The sequence below is a fragment of the Rhinolophus sinicus genome, linkage group LG01, assembly GCF_036562045.2.
Source record: "Rhinolophus sinicus isolate RSC01 linkage group LG01, ASM3656204v1, whole genome shotgun sequence".
Taxonomy (NCBI): domain Eukaryota; kingdom Metazoa; phylum Chordata; class Mammalia; order Chiroptera; family Rhinolophidae; genus Rhinolophus; species Rhinolophus sinicus.
In genome coordinates this window covers 91,428,321-91,452,225 of record NC_133751.1, presented here as the reverse complement: position 1 = coordinate 91,452,225, position 23,905 = coordinate 91,428,321, and the positions used below count along the sequence as shown (strand labels likewise).

General features: G+C 34.6%; 1 protein-coding gene across 1 annotated transcript in view; it reads right to left on the bottom strand.

The window, feature by feature from the left end:
• GBE1 (1,4-alpha-glucan branching enzyme 1) overlaps positions 1-23,905 on the bottom strand; it is a 253,758-nt gene that overhangs the window by 53,090 nt on the left and 176,763 nt on the right. Inside the window, exons 10-12 of the mRNA XM_019732062.2 lie at positions 21,177-21,275; positions 16,057-16,167; positions 12,110-12,281 (exon numbers count right to left, since the gene is read on the bottom strand). Of these exons, the coding sequence (XP_019587621.2) occupies positions 12,110-12,281; positions 16,057-16,167; positions 21,177-21,275 (382 nt within the window). The remainder of the gene's footprint in view (positions 1-12,109; positions 12,282-16,056; positions 16,168-21,176; positions 21,276-23,905) is intronic.

Here is a 23,905-nt window from a genome sequence, read left to right as displayed (position 1 = left end):
ACAAAAGGTGAATACACGTCACGTTTGAGTTTTGCAATTACCAGAGGTGCTCAAAGTGGTTACCACCAGCATCCAGACACTTCTGATTACGGCGAACTACTGCTTGAGCAATGTTGACCAAAGTGTTCACTTTTATACATTTTTTGGCATCCCTGGTATTTTTTAAACTGCTTACATCAAGTACCTGGATTTGTTTTTTTTTGAGTTATGAAATGAAATGCAGAGGTTGATTCAAACTTGCACACTCAAAGAAACACATCTCTTATATGATCCACATAGAAGAAAAAAAACACAGTATTAAGTATTTGATTATCTAGGATTCATAGAATACCACACAATATGAAATTTGGTTTACTGTTTTCCTCTTTGATTCAGGGACATGTATGGTCAGAGATTTGCCAATCTTAGCTTTCATTTCAGGTACAATAAAAACATTGGCTTGCACAGAGTAGTGTGTTTTGGAGGCAAACAAAGCTGAGTTCAAATTCTGGCTCCTGTATTAATCCAAACAAGCTACTTCAACTTTTATTTTCCTCATATGTGAAATGAAGGTCACCATTCCTACTTCTCAGGGTTGCAACTCAGGTTTAAGTGAGACAGAATATGGAAAGCCATTAGCGTCCTGCCCTGAACAGCGGGGCAGTTGTTCAAGGTAGTGTAGCTCTTGTTAGAAGAGTAAGAGCAAAGACTGTCCCATTAAGGCAAGTCGCCCAAATAATCTGTATTTCCCTAATCCCTCAAGGAAAATACATTCCCCAAGAGAAACCTATGTCTCTCTAGTGAAAAAGATATATGACTATAGTTTCTGAGGAACTTGGAAAAGTCTCTCTACTATTAACGGAGATGTGTGTGTACAGTTCACCTTCCTGCTTTGTCTGGGGAGGGGGATGGTTTGAGCTGAGGGTGGAGGGGGATGGTTTGAGCTGAGGGTGGAGAGGGAAGGACTCAGATAATGACCTAAAGTCGGTAGCAGAAAAATTCATCTAAATGTGTAGTCTCCTGTTGGTAAGTTGCTCAGGAGAAACACGGTCAGAGCAGAATATTTGAGTTTAGAGCACTGACGACCACATTCCAAGAGATGACAGCCACACAGGTCACCAGCTATGGCAATATATAATCAATCACATGTTACATCTTCTGATTATAATATAAGGCTCCCTCTAGCCTGCTTGAATAACACTGGAAGAGACAACTATTCACCCTTTGAGATAAAACAGACTCTCTGATCAATTCTTTTGGAAGAAAGATCTGTGAGTTTCTTGGTAACCTCTGGAAGCCTATGGACAGATCTAAGAGGCTGTGAGTCAAAAAGTAAAACTTACTACATAGTGAAACTGGAGAGGAGGGAATTAGTAAAGGTAAGAAATGATTCAAAAGCCGAACACCATAGCAGAAACATTGTGAAGTACAAAGAAAACTCATGCCATGGGACAGGTGGGGGAGAGGGGTACGCTATTCATGTACTGGCTTCTCATTTAGGGAGATTCCACCAGTCAGATGAGGTTATCACTCAGGTGGGTATCTGACTGGATCAGGAAGGCTTAACTGAAGGTGCAACACGAAATTAAGAATTCAGGGCTAGGGACAATACTCATTGTACATTAACTGATTTTTACTCACATCTCCCATGATAGCATCCTATTCTTTTTCTCCTTAGGAAGATGAGCAATTTGATAGAGGAACCTGGACCTAGCTGACACCCTGGATTTAGAGGGATCTTTTGAGGGACACTGAAGCTCATGGTTAGGAAGTGAGGCTTTGGAGTTCTTCCAAAAGGCTAGGTAATAAAGTAATAAAGAAGGTTTGATGAAATTTCTACATTTCTAAATAATGTTAAAGTACCTCCACTCTATAAACTCAGTCATGTATAACTCAACATGGATCTGGAGGTGTTTATATACTAGGAGTTTCCTTCTAATCCAGGGCTACATGGATATTGAGTCCATTCAGTGGCATGCATATATATATATATATATATATATATATATATATATATATATATATATATATATATATATAATGTACACACACATATATATATAATGAAATATTATTTAACACATAAAATATACATTATAAATGCATATAGTACATTTATATACACATTGTGTGTATAATGGTAGCATAAGAGCAAAAAAATCAAATATTAATTTCAGAAACAACTGTGCTCTTTTCACTGGGAATAATTCTAAGATCCAGGCCTACTTTATAGGTTTGTTACATTAGGAAACCCACTGTGCAGCCTCCAAGTTGGAAGTTCTATTTCTGATTATCTCATCTTGAGGAAATAGAGATGAAAAGAAAATCAAGTACCTTCCTGTGCATGGGAATTGTCTTTCTTTATGATGATATGCTTATACAACTTCTTTAGGAGAAAGGTCAACACCCTAGATGGTAGGTTTTGGTTTAAAATCCATATGCAACATATGAGAGATAATATTGCACTGGTTAGAATATCCTGCAAAGAAAAACAATCCTATTTTCCCAGCAAGTCTCTCTAATGAAAAGAAACAATTGAATCAATGGTAGTAATTCATGTAGTATTTCTCTGATGGGGTTTTACAGACATAAACTAAAGAGAGAAAAGTTCCTGCTTCTGTTGTAAAATGCTTTGAGGCAAAGGACCAGAGAGCAGGACACCCTGTTAGATGGGTGTAGACTGGGGGGCTGCAGTGGGTCTCACCCTGCTGCTTTAAGTCTTTCTTTGGAGCTTCAGTAGGAGGTCAGCCCAGCTCAATGGTAGTTCAGAAGGAGTCATTAACTCCACACCCGCTGACAATCATTGACAACCACACGTATCCTCAAAGAAGAACTGTAGGGACCTTACAAGCGTCCTTCCCTGAGACCAACGTTGAGAAGAATTAAGGAAAGTTGGGTTCAGTTGCTTCTTTTTTCCTCTCAACATCCAGATTATTGGTAGATCCTTTCCTATTTGTAACTAGGTGTGATGTATTCAATTTGGCCACAATAAGAGAAAAATATGGATAAGTCACATCAGAAACATTCTCTAGTAAGTCAAGATGAAGTTTCTCTAACGTGACTCTTCTCCCCAGTTATAATCAAAATTTAGACGTGCTGCTGTGAAAATTAACCTGGCAGAAAGAACACTTCCAGTACTGAGGAGGGCATTTAAATCACATGAGGAAAGGACAAGAGATTCCATCACTCCAGTGATTCTCTTACAGTCTGGATCTCTCTGTGGCCCAACTTTCATTTTTCCATTACCCTCCATCAGTGGATCTCTATGTTGTATCCCCACAAATTAAAATCACTTGGTGAGATTTTTTAAAAGCCCGACTGCCAAAGCCCCATGCTCAATGGCTGTAGCTTGAACGGTTGTGTGGGGCTCCAGCTTCGGCATTATAAAGCTCTCCAGGTAATTACAGCAGCACTTCCTTAACTCTTAGCACAATATCGTACCGATGGTAAGTTCTCATTAAACGCCAGCTAAAATTGGTTATCAGTGTGCTGTAAATCAAATCAGGGCCATTACTTTTAAGTCTGTGCCATTTAAAATAGATGCTATTTGTGTCTCTGAGCATTTTAACAGGGCTTCAAGCCATTTTACAACTGCTCCTATTGAGAATTATGCAGTTTTTCACAGCTCAGTTTTATAGACCTCTACTAGTCATGTTACGTTCAGTAAACTTGCCTCAACAAGCTAAGAGGAAATGCCAAAAATTAGCACTCCCACTGTTCTGGAGAGTGCATTTTGTCTTCTTATAACTGCTTCAATTCCAGCACTTAGCAGGAAGACATTTAAATTTTTATTGTATTCCTATCTATCAAAAAGAAGAAGACTTTACAAGTTTGACACAAAACAATCACAGATGGACAACTGCAGTAAGATCACACATTTATATTCAAGTATAACGTAGCTATCACTAAATGCAGACTGACATTTCGGACAAAATCCATCCAACATCCCCTGTGGCTTTAGGGAGAATGTAACATATTCATTAAAGAATGTCCCACAGAATTTCAAACGTCAAAATACAATATAATCATACTGAGAAAATCCTTCATATTTAGTAATGGAAATTTCAAAATACTGCTGAGAGAGAAAATTGCCAGATTGTAATTATGCCTCTTTCTCTACAGGTATCACTCATTACAGAGACTAGAATAACACCATGGTAATAAGAGTCCTAAACAAGAAAGTAGTACAACATATTGATGACCCACATTATGAACAAAAAACTGTTTGCTCTCTAGTCATGATTTTGTTTTGTTTATAAATAAAACAAACAATATATGAAACGCAGAAAAGGCTTCTGATTTAAATTTTATCTATTGATAAAAATGTATTTGAAAACGCTTCTCCATATCAGTCAGTAAAATTCCAAGGGCAGTCCCATTCCTGTCTGCCCTGTTTGCTACAGGAAGTCCAAGCCCAGCCCCCTGGCCATTCATGGACAGGTGGACTTAACCACATACCGTTATATATCCCATCTGCCCTTTTCTTCCTCCTACTATGGCCTCTGCAATTTCTGTCCTGTAACTGAAGAAGTTTCTATATCTCTGATATCCTTATGCAATTCTCTCTTCCCTTGCCTTACGAATAACCTGGAAATATTTTTTAAAATTACAAAGCCCAGGTTACAACCAAGACCAACTCAACCAACAATTCCTAGTATCTTTTGTAACTCCCCAGGTCATTCAATGTGCAATTTCAAGAACCAGTAGATTTATTGGTTCAATATGAGTTATTTCCTAATACTTTCAAAAACACTTTCCTCTTTTTGAGAGATTTCTGACAAAACTCCAAACCTCGATCAACCATGGCCTTCTAGGAAAAAAGTCACACAACCAAAATGGTGATTCAATTTATAGCCTTGATTACAAATCTCAAATGAGCATTCAATATTATCTAGATATCCTACTATGGTTCTCTAGTATTTCCACACCTGGAGATGTCCATTTCATGCTTCTCCTTTTTGTCTCAAATGCCGCTTACTCCTTCCACTCTCTAATGATGACCTCGCTGAGAATATAAAAGCTATCAGGCATGAACTTCTTTACCCTCACACAAATCCACTTAACAACCAACCCACACCTGTGTCCAGAAATTGACATGGAAACAATGAGTTTAACTTGAATGAATAAATGAATGAACGAGCAAACAAATCAATGTGTCCCATTGATTCCAGATTATTTCTGACATTTCAGTTTATACATTACCATCTGATGTCATGAGGAATGCGTGTTTTATGATTACAACATGTGTTTTCCGTTTTCTGGACTGCTGTGCTGTATTATAGTAGTGAAACATTGCGAGTTTTATTGATTTAACTCTGCTAGTTTAATATATTTTCAATGAGAAATTTAAACCATTTATGTTTTGAGATATATCCAGAGAGTTATATGCAACATTAAAATACCAAATCGAGTGAAGGTGTACTCACTTAGATAATGTTCTTCTAAAACACTATATCCCCAAGAGGAAAAAGAAAATGACAACCAAGAAAGCAAAGCTTCCATTGCCAAGAATAATTCTTACTTGAGTTCAAAGGTCTGCTGAACAAGTGGAATATGAACATCACAGTATCTAAAGTGATTCAGGTCACTCTGCATTTGAATCTCTATCTGTATATATGGTGAAATTAAAGGAGATGATATAGTACCAAAATGGGGAGAGGGGGATAAAAAACTTCCTTTGAAACAAAACTGGCAACAAGGTCTCAATTCAATAAGAAGATTGAAGTCCTCACCAAAAAAAAAAAAAAACAAACAAAAAAAAAAAAAGATAAAGAGCAGAACAAAGTAAAAAAACAAAAACAAAAGTTGTTTTAAAGTTACTAGCTAAGACACCTGATTGCATGACAGTGAAGAAAATATTTCAAGTTAGCAGTCCAGTGTAACTTTCTTCTTTGCATTACTCCACCTATGATAGGGTTACAAAGAGCTTTCTGAAAAGCCAGAAATTTTTTCACACACACACAAAAAAAAGACTTGCAACTCAATGATGACATTTCTTAAAATTCCATTCTGCTTTGTCTGCCAATATATTAAATCAACAAGATATGTGCTTAGTACTTACATTTTAGTTTATGCTTTACTTGATATTTTAAGATATCAAGTAAAATATTTAAAAATGTTTGTTTCTGTTTATATTTTAAATGAATTAAATACTTAGTTTCTCCTCTTTTTATACAATTTCAAGCAGTCTTAATTAAAAAAAAAAATACTATCAATGCCATTATCCTGGTATTATATGGAACTAAACTGCAGGATCAATAGTGGTGGTTTTTCCTGGTACTGTGATCACTGGACCTAGTCTCTCATTTGTCTGTCTAACCACATGTCTTTACAGCAATTCCTGAGGGGTCATGTGATGAGGCCATGTGACCACTTCCTCTGCCTCAGATGACTGGATTAGGACAGGATAGCACTTCCATTATAACCAGATAACCACAAGCAAACTGTGCATAATATATCTCTAGCCCCATTTTTTTCTTTGAATTACTTTAGCAGTTAATCTACATGTGATTAACATGTATTCACTGAGGTCATCCTATGTGTAAAGCAGATGTGTTTCATTTTATATTTATTTTTAACCAGCAGTTAAACATCATTAAACAACCAATGGTTATAAAAACATATCCATATAGGTTATCAACAATAACACATCTTACTTGTTCTAATCTATATCCTTTCAGTTATATTAATAGAGAAAAAATAAACCATAAAACCATTTAACTATCAATATCAGATTTTTCTTACTGAAGAGTTCATGATATTTTAAAGTGACTGAGAACCACATTTTTCATTAAACCAATCAATGAATGACCTTTAAATTGATTTCCTTAGGCCCCAATTTTTTCATTTATTTTAAGTTTAATATTCCCAAGTGACTTTAATCTCACTCCATTGCTTCAGCCCTCTCCTATGTAAACTTTCACTGATTCAATTGCATGGGTTTCTTGTGCCTTTGTATTCTGAGTCCGGCTGGCTGAAGCCACTCATACATCTCACCAACAATCTCCTCACCTAGTTTCCCCATACTGACATGGCATTCTCTGCTGATCTCATCACTGTATCTGGTGCATGTAGGAGCATAAAGATATTTGGCTGTTTACTTGTCTGTATTTCCTTTTGAGTTTTGAGACCTTGAGGACAAGAACTATTTTCAACTCAGAATATCCACCACTTGGCAATACCTGGTACATAGCAGACGCATATAAACGTCTGAAGCATGAAGGAACTTTATAAATTTGTGTTACAACACATTTTAGAATGTATTATAAATACACAAAATTTATAGTTTAAATTGATACATATCTCAAATTCACTAACTTTTTAAATTGAACTTGCCTTAAATCAATTTAACCTCTCTCTCTCTCTCTCTCTCTCTCTCTCTCTCTCTCTCTCTCAATGCTGTGTACAGGTATGCCAGAAAAAAACATATTAAGTGTTATCCAATGCTTACACAGAATCATGCACAGACGCCATATAATACGATACATAATAAACGCTAACTTATCAATATGATATTGGCTCATCCTAGAAATGAAAACTAGTTGAGGCAACTCTCAGACCTCTTCACACAGGAATGCTAAGGTGTTTTCACAGCAACATTCAGCAAATGTCACTGCAAATTAAACGGGAAAAAAAAGTAATATTTACTCTTGGTGAAACTGACTGAAGAAATGACTTAATTTGCCACATAGTATCAACTGGGAAAATGTCATTTGATTTTTTAACAAACACTTATTACTTTTCTGTTATTTTAAAGAGGAAATAAACATTTTAAGAAACTTTTATGTTAAACAATGTACCATCAGACAAGATTCTAAAGAAACACTCTTAGATGGATTTGGAAAGTCAGCATTCTGCAACCATATATTTAATGGAATAACTAATAATATTAAAAATAGTAGTAGAAAATTTAATTTAAAATTAAATTTATATTGAACTACAAGTTAACTAAGAGCTATGTGCCTGGGAATATTATTAGTCTTGTATACGTATTAAATCATCTCACCTTTAAAACAATCCTGAGGCAGGCACCACTCCATTTTACCAATGAGCAGATATGGGTGTGGGCTCAAGTGATGATCAACTTACCCCTGTCACACAGACAGAAAGCTTAGATTCCCACCCAGTTTGCTTAACCACTATGCTCTACCTTTCCCCAAAAAGGTATTCATTAATTATCCTCTGGTGGCTAACCTAATAATTCACTCAAATTGGAAATCAGAAAAAACAACCAACCAGCTGCTGTCATTGTCTAGTTTGTACAAAGTTAGGCATGTCCCTTTGCCTCTTCGAATTGCAGTTTTAGCACAACAGGACTTGTAATGTCTACCTAGCATATTTTAGTATTTGCCTAACTTTCACCCCTGGTCTCTTTTGAACTAAGGGGCAGTATAAAGAAAGAAAAACTTTATGAAGATTAAGTAAGATGATGCATATGAAAATGTTTTAGAACGTACAGAAATGATACGTCAATAAATAAACTCTCTTATGATCAGTGATATGAAAATATAAAAATAACTTAGCCATCCCTGCTTCCCTCTTCTATATTTGATACTTTCATATGATTATATGACAGAAGAGTAGGAAATATAAGTTTATTTATTCATTACCAATTAAAATAGCAAATCAAAAAATTCATAGTGAATATTCCTCTGATTTAACCACAGTAAAATAATTTTTTAAACTCAGGAGTATGTAAAACAAAACAGCCAAACTAATATCATTCTGAGAAAATATATTATTTATCTTAATCATTTTTGATAATAGAACACATATTTAAATGCCTGACAAATTTATGTAAACATGGTTTAATTAAAAAATTGCAAATATGTGTTATTTTCTTACTTCTTTTAACTCACTCTTTCTCTACTAGGGAGAAATAAAATTAAAATTCCAGAAAGCTAAGAAATTGAAAAATGCCTAAAACATGAGTAAACAACCAGGTTGCTCCTCAGTCTTGAATTTCTTAAATTGATCTTTTTAAATATTAATTTTTTATATACCACTTGAAAAAAAAATTACTTTGCTTAAAACTACAACTGGTGATTGCAGCTAATGAACTACAGCTGAAAATATTATAAGGTAATATTATACATACATATATATATATACATATATATATACATACATATATATATACATACATATATATATACATACATATATATATATACATATATATATACATACATATATATATATATACATACATATATATACATATACATATATATATATATATATATATATACAGCTAATATCCTTTTCCAAGAAAATGTCAAAGCCTTGTGATGTGTTAGATTACTGTGCTACTTGTTACTAATTCCTGGAGATATAATTGTGAATAAGGTACAGATGACCTCTATTTTTCACTGAGTTTTAATTTCATCAAGGGAATCATATATGTAATAGTTTTTCTAATGTAATTTGGTTAAGTGCCGTGAAAGGTAAGTATACACTGCTATAAAAATATCTAAAAGGAAAACTAGCATCATTGGGGGCTTTAGGAAAACCCTCCCTAAGGAAATGAGCCTTGTAGGTGAAGGATGTGGTCGGGACAGGGAGGGAGTGTTGGAGTGAGATATTCCAAGAGTGAGAATGGCAAGAAGTAGAGAGTTCAGAGTAGAAGGAGGTTGATACATTCAATGACCTGAAAGAAGGCTTGTTTGGCTGGAGCAGAAGAATCAACAGGGAGACCCATGGAGCTGATTCCTGTGAGGCTTACGGGTCAGCCAGAGGATACTGTAATCTCTGAAGCCATTAAACAGGACACTGACATGACCAAAAAGTGGATCAAATATATAGCTCAGGAGGAAATATGAAATCTCATAAAACAACATGAATAATAAGAAATTAGAGCCATTTGGAGATTATTTATTTTAAAGTTGGTAGAGAAATGCAAGATTTACTTAATATACTGAGATAGAAGGAATACAAAAAAAATGGTGCTGTATTGGAGCTAAGCATTAGAAGCCATTTGTTTCAAGGACAAAAGTCAGAATAAAACTTCAAAAGATCTCTGAGTCCTATATCAAAATTATATCTGATACCACAAATACAGTCAATTTATAGGCCTTTTATAGAAAGAGATGCAAGAAATATATTGATTGATCATGTTATTGTTGAAAGTTCCATGGGAAGAATTTCCAAAATAGAACAGATGTTCAGCCTACCCTAGGTTGAATATACACAGTTAATAGGATATTAATATAAATATTTCACAAAGTTTATTAAGTTTCTGAAGGTCTGTCAACACCCAAGCTGCCCTTGATCTCTTTATACCCTCAGGGAAAATACTGACCAAGACTCAGGAAAGAGTTCTCATTATGAACTTTCATCATTCCTTCCTTATGTAAAAGTTATCAGTGTTAAATTAACTAGGGCCATTAAGTCTGCCATCTGCAAACAGTTAGGTTTTACATTGATGCTTGCCTGGAGACTCTGTTATACTCTACAGGCTAGCACTGTCTTCAACAAAGAAGGACAGTTTCAGGAACAGGAGCCTAGTAGATACTTCAAACTACTGAACTCTGGACTCTTACGCGCCTGAGTGTTAAATTTATCCAGGTAGTCATATATTTAATAGTTTTTCACAACTTCCAGACTAAAGCAACAGACTGAGTCGTATTTCTAGAATTTTCAGATGCTGTGGGCCTCAAGAATTAATTATTTAGGACTGACTGCACGGACTTAGAGGTCTTATTTTATTTTGATTCTCTGTTTGAAAAATGGTTTTAGTTTCCAAGTATATAAGGTAGTCCTTCGTTTTTTCCCTTAAGCTATCTATAGACTGTAACAACTTAATAAACTCTGCTTTTGTAAATGAAATAAAACATCTAAAAATCTTTCACTAACCCTCCCCGAACCCCAGTTCTCCTTACTTTACATGGTGACATAGTTATTTCCACAGGCTCATAGAGTCTACCTTTTTATCAGAATATAATTTAATAAAATGATTGTGCAACTAAGGCTTTACTGGAATGGTCATATTTGTGAATGATGCTCATTGAGTCAGAGAGGACAAGTTACTTTTAAGGAACACAGGCTGATTTTACTTATAGATACAATGCCTCCTAAGTCTGCCTAGGAAATCTGGCCTTGGGCGGCATAATGATGCTTGGGGGGCATGATGGTGCAGCCTCACAGGTCGGGATGGAAACTTCCGGGAGGGTTAGGAATAGTAACAAATTTTGATGATCCTAAGAGAAGAGCAGTGCACCCAATGGTAGTCATGCATTAGCGAGTGGTTTACTGGGTTTGGCTTTCTAACCTTGAGCTAACACAAACTGAAGCTTTTAAAACTCCAATCTGAGATTCTCTATAAAAACATCCAGAAACAAATGAATTAATTTGTAGCACTAAGGCTTTCACTGTAGAAAAGGCAGTCTCTTATATGCAGTTACCAGTCTGTCTCTCTCTAGCCTAAAAGCTGACAATATCTCCTAAAATTCACATGTTCAAATGGTCGTTGTTAACCAAATAGAACAGAAAACTGTATTCGTTGATTTCTATATTTTATCATTCAAGATCCTGCAGACACTGATGATCTTTGAATACTCATTTTTTTCTTGTACTTTTTAAAATATTTTTTTTAACCATCACAGTATCCTGGGCCATTGATTTCAAATTTATAATGCAAATATACTGGTGTACAATTACCTCAAAGAAAACCAATTATATTAGCATAGTATGTTACCACATGACAATTTCCTCTTTCTTATGTTTAATGTATAAACACTATAATAATTCAACAGACCCAGAATGATTAAATTCCAAATCATAATTTGAGGTTTTAAAAATACTTCACTTGTCAACAATATTGAATAAAATACCAGCTATTAGACTACTTTTGCTTCATGTAGTATATTAGTATAACAATCTTAATTTAGTTTTTGTAGTTTACCCATGATAGTATAGTACATACATACAGCTGTAATTTTGTATTTTAAATCTAAACAGCCAAATCAAAATATTCTACGTGACTTATACATATGTAATATTATTAGGTTGGTGCAAAAGTAATCGTGGTTTAAAAGGTTAAAAATAATTGCAAAAACCGCAATTACTTTTGCACCAACCTAATAGTTCACATTTTAAACATAGATTGGATATGTGTTCAACCCACACTTACCCATAAAGTTGAGATAGCCTTCACCGCCAAGTGCATGAGTAATGAGTCGAATCATTTTATGTAGCTGTATTCCACGATCGATAACTGGAGTCAAAGGGGCCAGAACACTCATGTTGGTATACATTTCAGCATCCATCAACCAAAATGCCAGTGACTTATCCCCAACGAGTGCCTAGAGAAGTAAAAGTCACTGAGATAAATACAAAGAATAGGTCCTAGTCAGCTCTGATTTACACTAAAATAACACGATAGATTACACAGGGTGGAAAACAATGTAGGAGAGGTGTGTTAATTCCATTAATTTTATGTATTTTCCAATAATTTCTTTCCGTGTTGAAGGTGAGCTGGTAAAACATGTTAGCGATTGACACATATATTTTCAGGACTGATTTTTATTTTTAAAAGTGCTTGGTGAAAAACTTGTGATAAGCCACCTATTTGTTATACCTGAGAGGATGCTTCAAATTATCTGAAATTAGAATAAATATTTATTATAATGTTGAGCATACTAAATAGATTTTTGAAATAGTTTGCATACCATGAATTTATTTGTTTTGAAAGAATGTAAGTTTCTAAAAAATAATTTCTATGTACATATATTTATATAAGCATATGTATTTATATATGTATTTATATATAATATGTATATGAATATAATACAGTGGACTATCCTCCCCTTCAGCAGAGGATTGACGACTTTTTTTTAAAACGTAAATTTTGCTTTCTCATTCAATTTTTCATTTAAGCTGAAATTTGTTTTACATGAAACTGTAACAATTGATAAATGGGGAAAGTAACTCAGAAACATGCTGAGTAGAAGAGAGGTCTCTTAATAATCTGAATTATTCATGGTTAAAAACAGCTAACTAATGCAAAGTGTTCTTCATTGAAAAAAATAATGTATGTATAGTGAAACATATAATACAGCTTAAACTGTGATCTCATTACCCTATTATAATTATTTTCATTTTTAGAAAAATATTTTTACTTACAAACCTGTTATAATTTTGTCCTTAGTTTGAGCGCCAAGAAAGAGTTCACTAAGAATATGGTTCTTGACACAAGAATTCTCAAAGTTTGATCAGATGGCAATTGTCATCTATATTACTTGAGTTCATTTGGTTTTTGTTTTGGTTTCTTTGCTTTATCAAAGCAGCCTCTTTGTTCTTTAACTTCCAGGTAAATATTTTAAATCAAAACAGAAAAAAATGTGTACTGTTATGGACTGAATTGTGCCCCCCTCCACTCCGACTCATGTTGAAGTCCTAAGGGATAATGTCACTATATTTGGTGATAAGGCCTTTAAAGAGGTAATCAAGGTTAAGTGAGGTCATAGGGCAGGCCCGAATCCAATATGAGTGGTGTTCTTATACGAAAAGACACCGAGGATGACGGTGCACAGAGCAAGACCACATGAGAACACAGAGAGAAGACGGCCATCTGCAAGCCCACGAGAGAGGTCTCAGAAGAAACTAAATCTGTTGACCCCTTGATCTTGTACTTTCTGCCTCCAGAACCATAAGAAATAAATTTGTCATTTAAGCTACTCTGTGGTATTTTGTTATGAAAGCCCTATCAGACTAATAATACATGTACCAATAAAATGCAGCTTCAATCTGACATATAACTTAGAGTTCCATATAAGCTTAGTTTGAAAATAGGTGGTGCTATGTAACTTTACCAACAATTGTCACCCCAATAAAATTTAATTTAAAAAAATAGGGTGGTATGTTAAAACAAGTTTGAAAATAATGCATATAAGATACAGCTAGATTTATGAAATTGTGATTAGACAGCAATATTTCTTTAAAAATTTGCCCTTTCCCCTTGTTCAGAATTATTTAATTATATTTTTATGTGTAACTGGGTATACTTCTATAATCTCTTATTCTGTTACAAAATCATTTTGATAACTTCTGTTAGATTTTTACTATGATGTACACATTTCCATATTATCCATTTCATAAATATACATATGTATAACTTTATAAGATTTATTTGTACATTTGATTTTAGAAAGAACTAGGCAACTTGCATCTTTTTGTACATTCCCGACAATTTGTAATACAAGGTAGAATCATCTAAATCTTTAAAGGATAAAATAATTCTTGGTAAATCTATAATGTTTCTGTACATTTGTGAAGAAAATTTTGAAAGTAATCTATCAATTTCACCTTCAATTTGTTTATTCCACTTACTCATTCATTCATTCATTCATTCATTCATTCATTCATTCATATAAAATGGGCATACCGTATATTGAAAGCTCAAAACGTGCTACAACCGCTAGGAGCTTGCAATAGAAAGATACAATTTATGTATGTATTTTAGTTTTCATATTGTTAGGTGTTTGACGAGTGGCTTCCCCCATCCTAATTAATGAAAAGAAAATTAATATTATTCATTTCTTATTTTGTTGTATTTTAGTTCTGGTGTTTTTATACTCATTGGATCTGCTCTCCGGCCAATTTAAGTTGAAAAGACAGCCCTGCCATGATTTGGAAGATGCACAATTTAGTGTATATCTAGTTCATGAGCCAGCAGATTTTCTGTAATGGCCAAATAGGACATATTTTAGGCATTATTGGTCACTTTCTGTCTTAACTATTTAAATCTGCCATTATGTCTCAAAAGCAGCTATACACAATATATAAATGAATAAGCATGGCTGTGTTCCAATTAACTTCACAAAACCAGGAAGCAGGCAGAATTTGGCCCATGGGTCTTTGCAGCTGACTTCTGATCTATGTCCTTCCACTTTCTTACTAATTAGAGGAGACACCTAAAAGATCACCCTTTTACCTTAAATAGTTAATTTCTGCTGAATGACAGAAAAGCTTATTGTTTGAGCTTCAATTTTCTCAGTACACATATACTGCAAATAATTCAAAACTTTTTCCTGTCTCGTTTTTAATATACAAAGAGTACATTGTATGTTGTTTGTGTTTATGAGGATCAATACAGCTTTCAATAGCTAAATGGCCTCCCCCACCCGTTTATGTTTATTGAGTGACTACTAGAAGCAGTCACAATAGTGAGGCTGGAAATACAAAGGTATAAAAATACATTTTCTCCCTAAACCATGCTCAGAACATGGAGGACGGAGCAATTATTCTTACCCTGCACACCTGACACTAGCTTCAGGGAGAATATTGTATCTGAGCCAAGGCACTGGGTGTTTTGTAGGAGCTCCCCAGGTGAAGCAAGAATGGCAGGTGTGTGGGGAAAAGTACGTGACTGGAAAGTGTGTGACCTGTTCTGAATGGGTGGGAATTTTACAGCACTGAGGAATGAATGCTTGGAGAATTGAGCAGAGAATGAAGGTAGACACTTTGGCTCAGGCCAGGATAAGTGTGAACTTGAATGATGAGCTTAACTCAAAAGATAAGATCTCCGTTGACAAAACGCGCTTTGTTCTTCAAAATACCTCAGAATACATTAGAGAAGAGGGGCGGAAGCTGAGGGGACAGTGATCAATTAGCAGGAGATTTTAGTGATGACAGGAAAAAAATGGTGAAAGCATAAAAGAAAGGCATAAAAGAAAACTTCTAGAAGGAAACCAAAAATGGAAAATTAAAATTTACCTGGATCAGCAAAAACATTCCTCTCATTACAACAAAGGAAAATACAAAAGATAGCACTTGCAACTGTCCTTTACTATCTTTTAATTAGAGTTTGGCTGGGTAAAAATAGCACTGCATTTTGAAGCTGGAATTTATAGATCTACAAAATAATTTTAAAATGTTTTGCAAGTAGTTTTCATATAAAGACACAGATAGATGTAGATAGATATAATAATAAGTTATATTAATTGTATTAGACTATAGAAATTTATTTTTACATATGTAAATAAATAGAAGCATGTGGGAAAGTGGGAGAGAGACAGAGAGAGAGAGGAGAGAAAGAGAGAGGAAGAGAGAAATACGCAACTATAAACATTCATATACCTGGTCATGGCTCTCTGCATAAGCAATGCACTTTTCAAGGTAGCGTCTGTTTGTGAGTGTGAACACTATATTGCCCATATTCCAATCTTCATCTTTATACTCTTTCAGTAGCTAGATGAGAGAGAGAAAATAATTTGCATAAATCACTGTTTTCACATTAAATCCCAACCTGAAGGTATACATCCTATCGATATAAATTATGTGACACGCAGATACAAGCACACCCACATAGCAAAGATATCTTTGTTTAACCTTTTACTGAAATCACAGCTTTTAAGCAGACTGTCCAAGTAACGGTGTTCACATAGTTTGATCATTGCACTTGAGGATTTTTGTAATCTTTTTTTCCCCTGTAACAAAAACTACCTCTTGATTAATAACTACAGAAAAGTGTTGTTCAATATAATTCTGTAACTTTTACAAGGCAGAGATATACTAGCTATATTTTTAGGTTGGGTTAAAAAAAAAGTAGCAGGGATAGTATTGTGGTCCATTCTTTAAAAACGATAATTGATAAAAGAACTATTACTTCAAAGTTCAAAGACTATTATGAAATAATTGTCATTTGAACACACAATACATTTTTGTGTCCACTTCATTTGCCAGTCAGTCTTCAATCTGGCTTCTGGCCCCGCTAACACCTCTTCAATGCAAGTGACCTTGCCAAGATTTCAAATGACCTTGCTCTTTCTTAGGCAAATACTAACTGTATGTGTTGACAAGGTGATGCCTCTCCTCCCCCTAAAATGTTTTCCTTCTTAGTCTACCACTGTGCAACTCCTGATTGCTTTGTTGTGTTTTCCCACCACTCTAGGCATTCTGCAAAGTCTCTTCCGCAGCCTATCCTATAAAAGCTGCTGCTCCTCAAAGTTATGTCCTCAAAAGAGCCCCTTCTCATTTACTCAACACAGGCTGTCTCTGTGGGCTCATTTGTCTGTTCAAAGTGTCAACTGAACTATGTAGGCAAAATTCAAGGCTGCCTTCCACCAGTCCTGCTACCTCATATTCACCCCTTTGTGTAAGCCTTTACCTAGAGTGTGGGTGAAACCTCTGAATACGATGGATGTCCTCAGAAGAAACCATGAGATAATAACTGAGTGATGTTTTAAGTTGCTACGTTTGTGGCAATTCTTTGTGGCAATTCCTTACGCAGCAATAGAAATGCAGAATTTGGTACCGGAAATTGGGTTCAGGTCTGCTGGTATCTTCCTTTGTTGACTTCTTTTTCCCCCTATGGAATTCAGATGTGCTTAGCCATCCCCCATAATGGCTTGTGAATCACTGAGCTCCAGGGGGCAGAATGTTAAGCAAAATAATGACCACCCATAGATGTTCACATCCCAATGCTCAGGATCTGTGAATACCAATGTAGCTACAGGGATTTTTCTGAAAAAAGAGACAGGAATTGTAAGAGAGAGATCTTAAGATGCTACTTTGCTGGCTTTGAAGATGAAAGAAGGAGCCATGCCCAAAAATGTAGGTGGCTTTTAGAAGCTAGAAAAGGCAAGGAAGCCAGACCCTATAGAAGGAATGTAGCCTTACCAATGCCTTGATCTTAGCCTAGTAAGGCCCATTGCAGATTTGTGACCTACGGAAAGGTAAGAACTGTGTGATAGTAAACTTGTGTTTATACGTCACTAAGTTTGTGGTAATTAGATACAGCAATAATTTGAAGCTAATGTATAGATCTACACAGATCTGTCCAATTAATTTTTGACAAATGTACAAAACAACTCAACGGAAGGTGGAGAGACTTTAACAAATCATGCTGGAAGAGTTGGACATCACAGTAAAAAAAAAAAAAAAAAAAAAAAAAAAAAAGCCTTGATTAAATATTACACAATGTACAGAAATTAACCCAAATGGATCATGGACTCAGAAATATAAAAGTAAAACTATAAAATGTTTAATAGAAAAACATAGGAAAGTCAAAGAATTCTTGGACTTGACACCGAAGGAGAGATCTCTAAATGGAAAAAACAAACAAACAAAAAAAGATAAATTGGCATTCATCGAAGTAAAAATAAACAAAGAACTTTTGCTCTGTGAAAGCACAAAGGAAGAGGATGAAAATACAAGTAAAGAGACTGGGAGAAGATATTTGTCAACCACGTGTCCAATAAAACAGCTGAATGTAGAATATATAAAAAACTCTCAAAATTTCACAGTAAAAAATTGATCCAATTAGAAAACGGTCAAGCAACAAGAAAAGACATTTCACCAAAGAGGATTCACAGAAAGCAAATAAGCACATGAAAAGATGTTCACTATTACAAGCCATTAAGGAAATGCAAATTAAAACCACAGTGAGATGTCACTACACACCTATTAGAATGACTGAAGTAAAAATAAGTGACAATACCAAGTGCTATTGTGCGAGGATGTACAGAAACTATCTCTCTCCAATGTTGCTGGTGAGAATATAAAATGGTACAGCTACTCAAAATTGTGTGACAGTTTCTTAAAAAATTAATCCAACTACTATTATTATCCAGTAATTGCATTTTTGGGCATTTATCCTGGAGTAATAAAAGTAAATGAGAATTTATCCTAGAATATGAGTTATGGTTATAGAAAAACCTGTACACAAAAGTGTATAGCAGCTTTATTTATAATACCCCAAATCTAGAAATAATCCAGATGTCTTTTAATGGGCAAATGATTAAACAAAGTGTGGAGCATCCATACAATGGAATACTATTCACTGGTGATACATGCAAGGACCTGAATAGAACTCCAGAGAATTTTGTTGAGTAAAATATAGCAATCCATAAAGGTTACATATTATGTGATTCCATTTATGTAACATTCTTGAAATGACAAAATTATAGAAATGGAGATCAGATTAGTGGTTGCCGCAGGTTAAGCAGCCACGAGGGGATGCAGGTGTGGCTGTAAAGGCAGCGTGACCTGTGTGGTGATGGAAGCGTTTTGAATCTTGACCATATCATGTCAGTATCCTGGTTCTAATATTGTACCAAAGCTTTGCAAGATGTTACCATTGGGGAGATACTAGTGAAGAGGACATCAGATCTCACTGAATTATTCCTTAAACTGCATGTTAATCTACAATTTTCTCAACATAAGAAGTTTAATTACATATTTATGTATAATTTAAAAATTCTAGGAGCACAATAAATATTGAGTGGAAGCAATGAATAAACGAATGAATTAAATGCTTATATCGCCTTTACATGAACATTATTAGATAATAAAAATAATCAACTACAATTAAAGGACATACAGCAAATTTGGCATATTTTAGATAGGCAAATATTTGTTCAGCAAATAATTAAACTAATACGATATTCCAAACTACTGATTTTGAAAGCATACAAGTATAAAATAATTTGCTTGTGAACAACAAAACCATAAATGGAATCTAGCATGCTAATCTAACCCACACCCTATGGGTAAATAAGAACGAATACCATATACATTCTGAGTACAGTTGTTATTTGCATTAATACTTTTGTTTGTTTTATTGACTGTTGAGGGAATGATAGTCACGTTTGCAATTATTTTTTAAATTCACAACTTACAAAAAGTGGGGAGGAAAAATCACTGAGTATTTTTTTTAATTTGACTTTAACTCTGGTTTTATTAACTAAAGGCCCATCTTTATGACACAAAAATATTTTTAAATAATTACATAACAGAGAAGATGGCATCTGCCTTCAGATAATTTACAATCTAAGAAGGCAGCATAGTTATACCCTAAACGTAGGAAAAGACGATACATTTTTCACTTGTATGATGCACTGCCCAGTACAGTACCTTGAACATACAAAGTACTAAAATGTGTAGTAAGTTAAACAATAAAAAAATAATAATAACCACCATCATTTATACAGAAAAGAAAAAAATATCCCACTGTGAGCAATTTGGAAAACATTCTAGGTTGATGTACACCTTGGATTATTCTTGAATTTGTGCAAAGACTGGTGAAGGTTTTTCAATCGGAGGTTAAAAAAGTAAGATCTGGTACTTGTTAGGGAAAAAAACCTATGTGAAAGATTAGAAATTGTAAGTGATGGTGGGTGGATAAACCAAGGTGAGAAATTTGAAGACCACAGCATTTTTTTAAAAAGAACAAATACAAAGCAACTTTCCAAGGTATTTAAGCTTATGTTTGATTTCTAAGACTAACCATCTTTACAAAACACTTGTTTTTTGACTGGACAATGTTCGAGGAGTCAATATAAATGGAGAAGCAGAAGCTGTGCTGGTAGAGGTTTAGTGTCATAGCTGTGCATTGCACAAACCTACCTGGAGGTACAGGAAAGACTGTTAAGAGGTGATTGCAGTAACCACTTCCTTCAGAGCCGGCTCTAGGTTTTTTCTATGCAAAGTTACACTTCTAGTATCTCATGGCATCAGTTCACGTCTGTACTAAAAGGCTCATCAGAAAGCTGTGATTATTTGATATATATCTGACTCCTTATACATATCCAGCCTCAGCTTATGGAGTTGGCCACTCAAAAATGTTCTATATCAAATCTAAGTCTGCATAACAACTTTAGTCCTGTAAGCAAACATTAAATGAGATGAAAGACGATCCACACTACTTGAACTGCCATTAAATTTAATAGCATTGTATCAGAAATGAAGTGTAAGGTGTTACATATAATTATTAATTCTTAGCACTTGACACAGGGTGAGGACTTTTAAATGCTGAATGAAGGAGTGGACGGATCCAAATATGTTGAGGGAAGACCATACTATGAAGCAAGTACTGGGAATTAAGGAATAACTTCTACATTAATTGATGATTTGCAGGGAGAAATGGATGCATTGATGAAGTTATAATGTGAGAGCACTGAAGTTTCACATATTTGCATTGATAATGTAAAATTCCATTTACAGAGCTAAAATTATATTAATCATATGTTCCCATTGCCTGAATAGTGCAACCGTGAATACTTTAAATTAGAACTTTTAGAAGTTTGAAAAGTACCTTATGAAAAAGCACAAGAATCAACACACTTATGGGAGAATTTAGTACTTCAATTATTATACCTGTGACTAATAATCACAACTAAGAAATAAATTAAATAAATAATAACTAAACCAACATAATACATAGTCAGGAAAAAAAAATAATTTACAGGAAATCTTACCTGGATCCATTTATCTGGAATTGCCATGGCTAATCGATAGTCAAAGCCACACCCTCCCTGGGAAATTGGAGAACACAGAGCTGGCATTCCTGATACATCCTAAAACAAAAGATATCAGCATTATCAGTTCACACTGCTCAAATTTTTACTAAGTATTCTTCTGCCAGTAACATTGAGGCTGGTAAATAGAAACAATAAATAGCAGCATGTATTTTTGGAGTGTTTTGGTAACATATGATAAAAATGTAATAGCATATCTCATTTCCCAAATAATGTGTAATGCTCTTCACTGCAGGACAATATAGATCTCCTGAGACTATATTTGTCTTTTCCTTGGTGTCATAGAAAACATAAAAGAATAGAATTATTATTGATAAAACATATGAGGTGTGACAATTAAGTTTGTGAACTTGTTGCAATGATGTTGCTAACCTTTTTTGACATCAGAGGCATTATTCATTAAGAATTTGTACCAACTGGACAAACAATTAACCAACTTTACTATTTGGAAGTGCTGAAAAGGCTGCATGAAAAAGTTAGACGACCTGAACTTCTTGTCAACAATTCATGGCTCTTGCATCATGATAATGCACCAGCTCACACGTCACTGTCTGTCAGGGAGTTTTTAGTCAGTAAACAAATAACTGTATTGGAGCACCTTCCCTACTCTCTTGATCTAGCCCCCAATGACTCTTTTCTTTACCCAAAGATAAAGGAAATATTGAAAGAAAGACATTTTGATGATATTCAGGACATCAAGTGTAATATGATGACAACTGATGGCCATTCCAGAAAAAGAGTTCCAAAATTGCTTTGAAGGGTGGACTAGGCACTGGCGTTGGTGTATAGCTTCCCAAGGGGAGTACATTGAAGGTGACCATAGTGATATTCAGCAATGTGTATGTAGCATTTTTTTCTAGGATGAGTTCGTGAACTTAATTGTCAGACCTCAGAGGTTCTTAGATTGATTTTTGAGCTACACTGTGAACTCTTTAACGATTACTACTTTCATGAGACACAAAAACACACGTAGCATTATCTGTTATCCTTATTCTGTCCATATATAGCACTGACATGGAGTGTATTTTGTGAGCACTTAGCTCACTTAGCTCATTTCTGATGAAACAGAAAGTAGAATTAGTATATTAAGAGTGAAGTAATTAGATGGCTTTCAGAGAAATTGAAGAAGACACAAATAAATGAAAGTATAGACGGTGTTCATGGGTAGGAAGAATTGACATTGTTAAAATGCCCACACTACCCAAAGCAATCTATAGATTCAATGCAAGCCCTATCAAAATACCAATGGCATTTTCCTCAGAACAAGACCAAATAATCTTATAATTTATATGGAACCACAAAAGACCCCGAATAGCCACAGCAATCTTGAGAAAGAACAAAGTTTGAGGAATCACAATAACTGATATCAAACTACACGACAAAGCTATAATAATTAAAATGGTACAATAGTGGCATAAAAACAGACACATAGATCAATGGAACAAAATAGAGAGCCTGGAGATAAACCCATAACTATATAGTTATTTAATCTATGACAAGGAGACAAGAATATACAACGGGGTAAAGACAGTCTATTCAATAAATAGGGTTAGGAAAACTGGACAAATACATGTGAAAAAAATGAAACTGGACTACCTTCTTACACTTTATGTAAGAATTAACTCAAAATGGGTTAAAGTCTTAAATGTAAGCCCTGAAATCATAAAACTCCTAGAAGAAAACATAGGCAGTAAACTTTCTGACGTTGCTCTTAGTAATATTTTTTCTGATCTATCTCCTCAGGCCAGGGAAACAAAAGAAAAAATAAACAAATGGAACTACATCAAACTAAAAAGATTTGCACAGAAAAGGAAACCATCAACAAAATGGAAAGACAGCCTACAGAATGGGAGAAGATATTTGTCAATGATACATTTGATAAGGGTTTAATAGCCATAGTTTATCAAGAACTCATACAACTCAACACTGAAAAGAAAACAAACAACCCAATTAAAAAATGGGCAGAGGACATGAAGAGACATTTCGCTAAAGAGGACATACAAGTGGCCATTAGACATATGACAAGATGCTCAACATCACTAATAATGTGAGAAATGCAAATTAAAAGTACAATGACATATCACCTCATACATGTCAAAATGGCCATCATCAATAAATCAACAAACAAAAGTGTTGGTGAGGATGTGGAGAAAAGGGAACGCTGGTGCACTGTTGGTGGGATTGTAGATTGGTGCAGCCACTATGGCACATTCTCAAAAAATTAAAAATAGAACTACTTTATGATTCAGCAATTCCATTCTGAGTATTAATCCGAAGAAATCCAAAGCACTAATTTGTGTTAAAAGAGATATGCACACCTATGTTCACTGCAGCACTACTAACAATAGCCAAGATACGGAAGCAATCCAAGTGCCCAACAATATGTGACTGGATAAAGAAGATGAGGTACATATATACAATGGAGTGTTACTTCACCATTAGTGTGAAATCTTACCAGTTGTGACAATATGAATGGACCTAGGCATTATAGTGAAGTGAAATATAGCAAGTGAATACTAGTGAAGTGAATATATAGTAGTGAAATGAAATATAGTAAGTGAAATAAATCAGAAATACCATCTGATCTCACTTATATGAAATCCAAAGAACAAAAAGAACAAAATAAACACACAAACAAAAGAGAGACAGATTAATAGATACAGAGAATA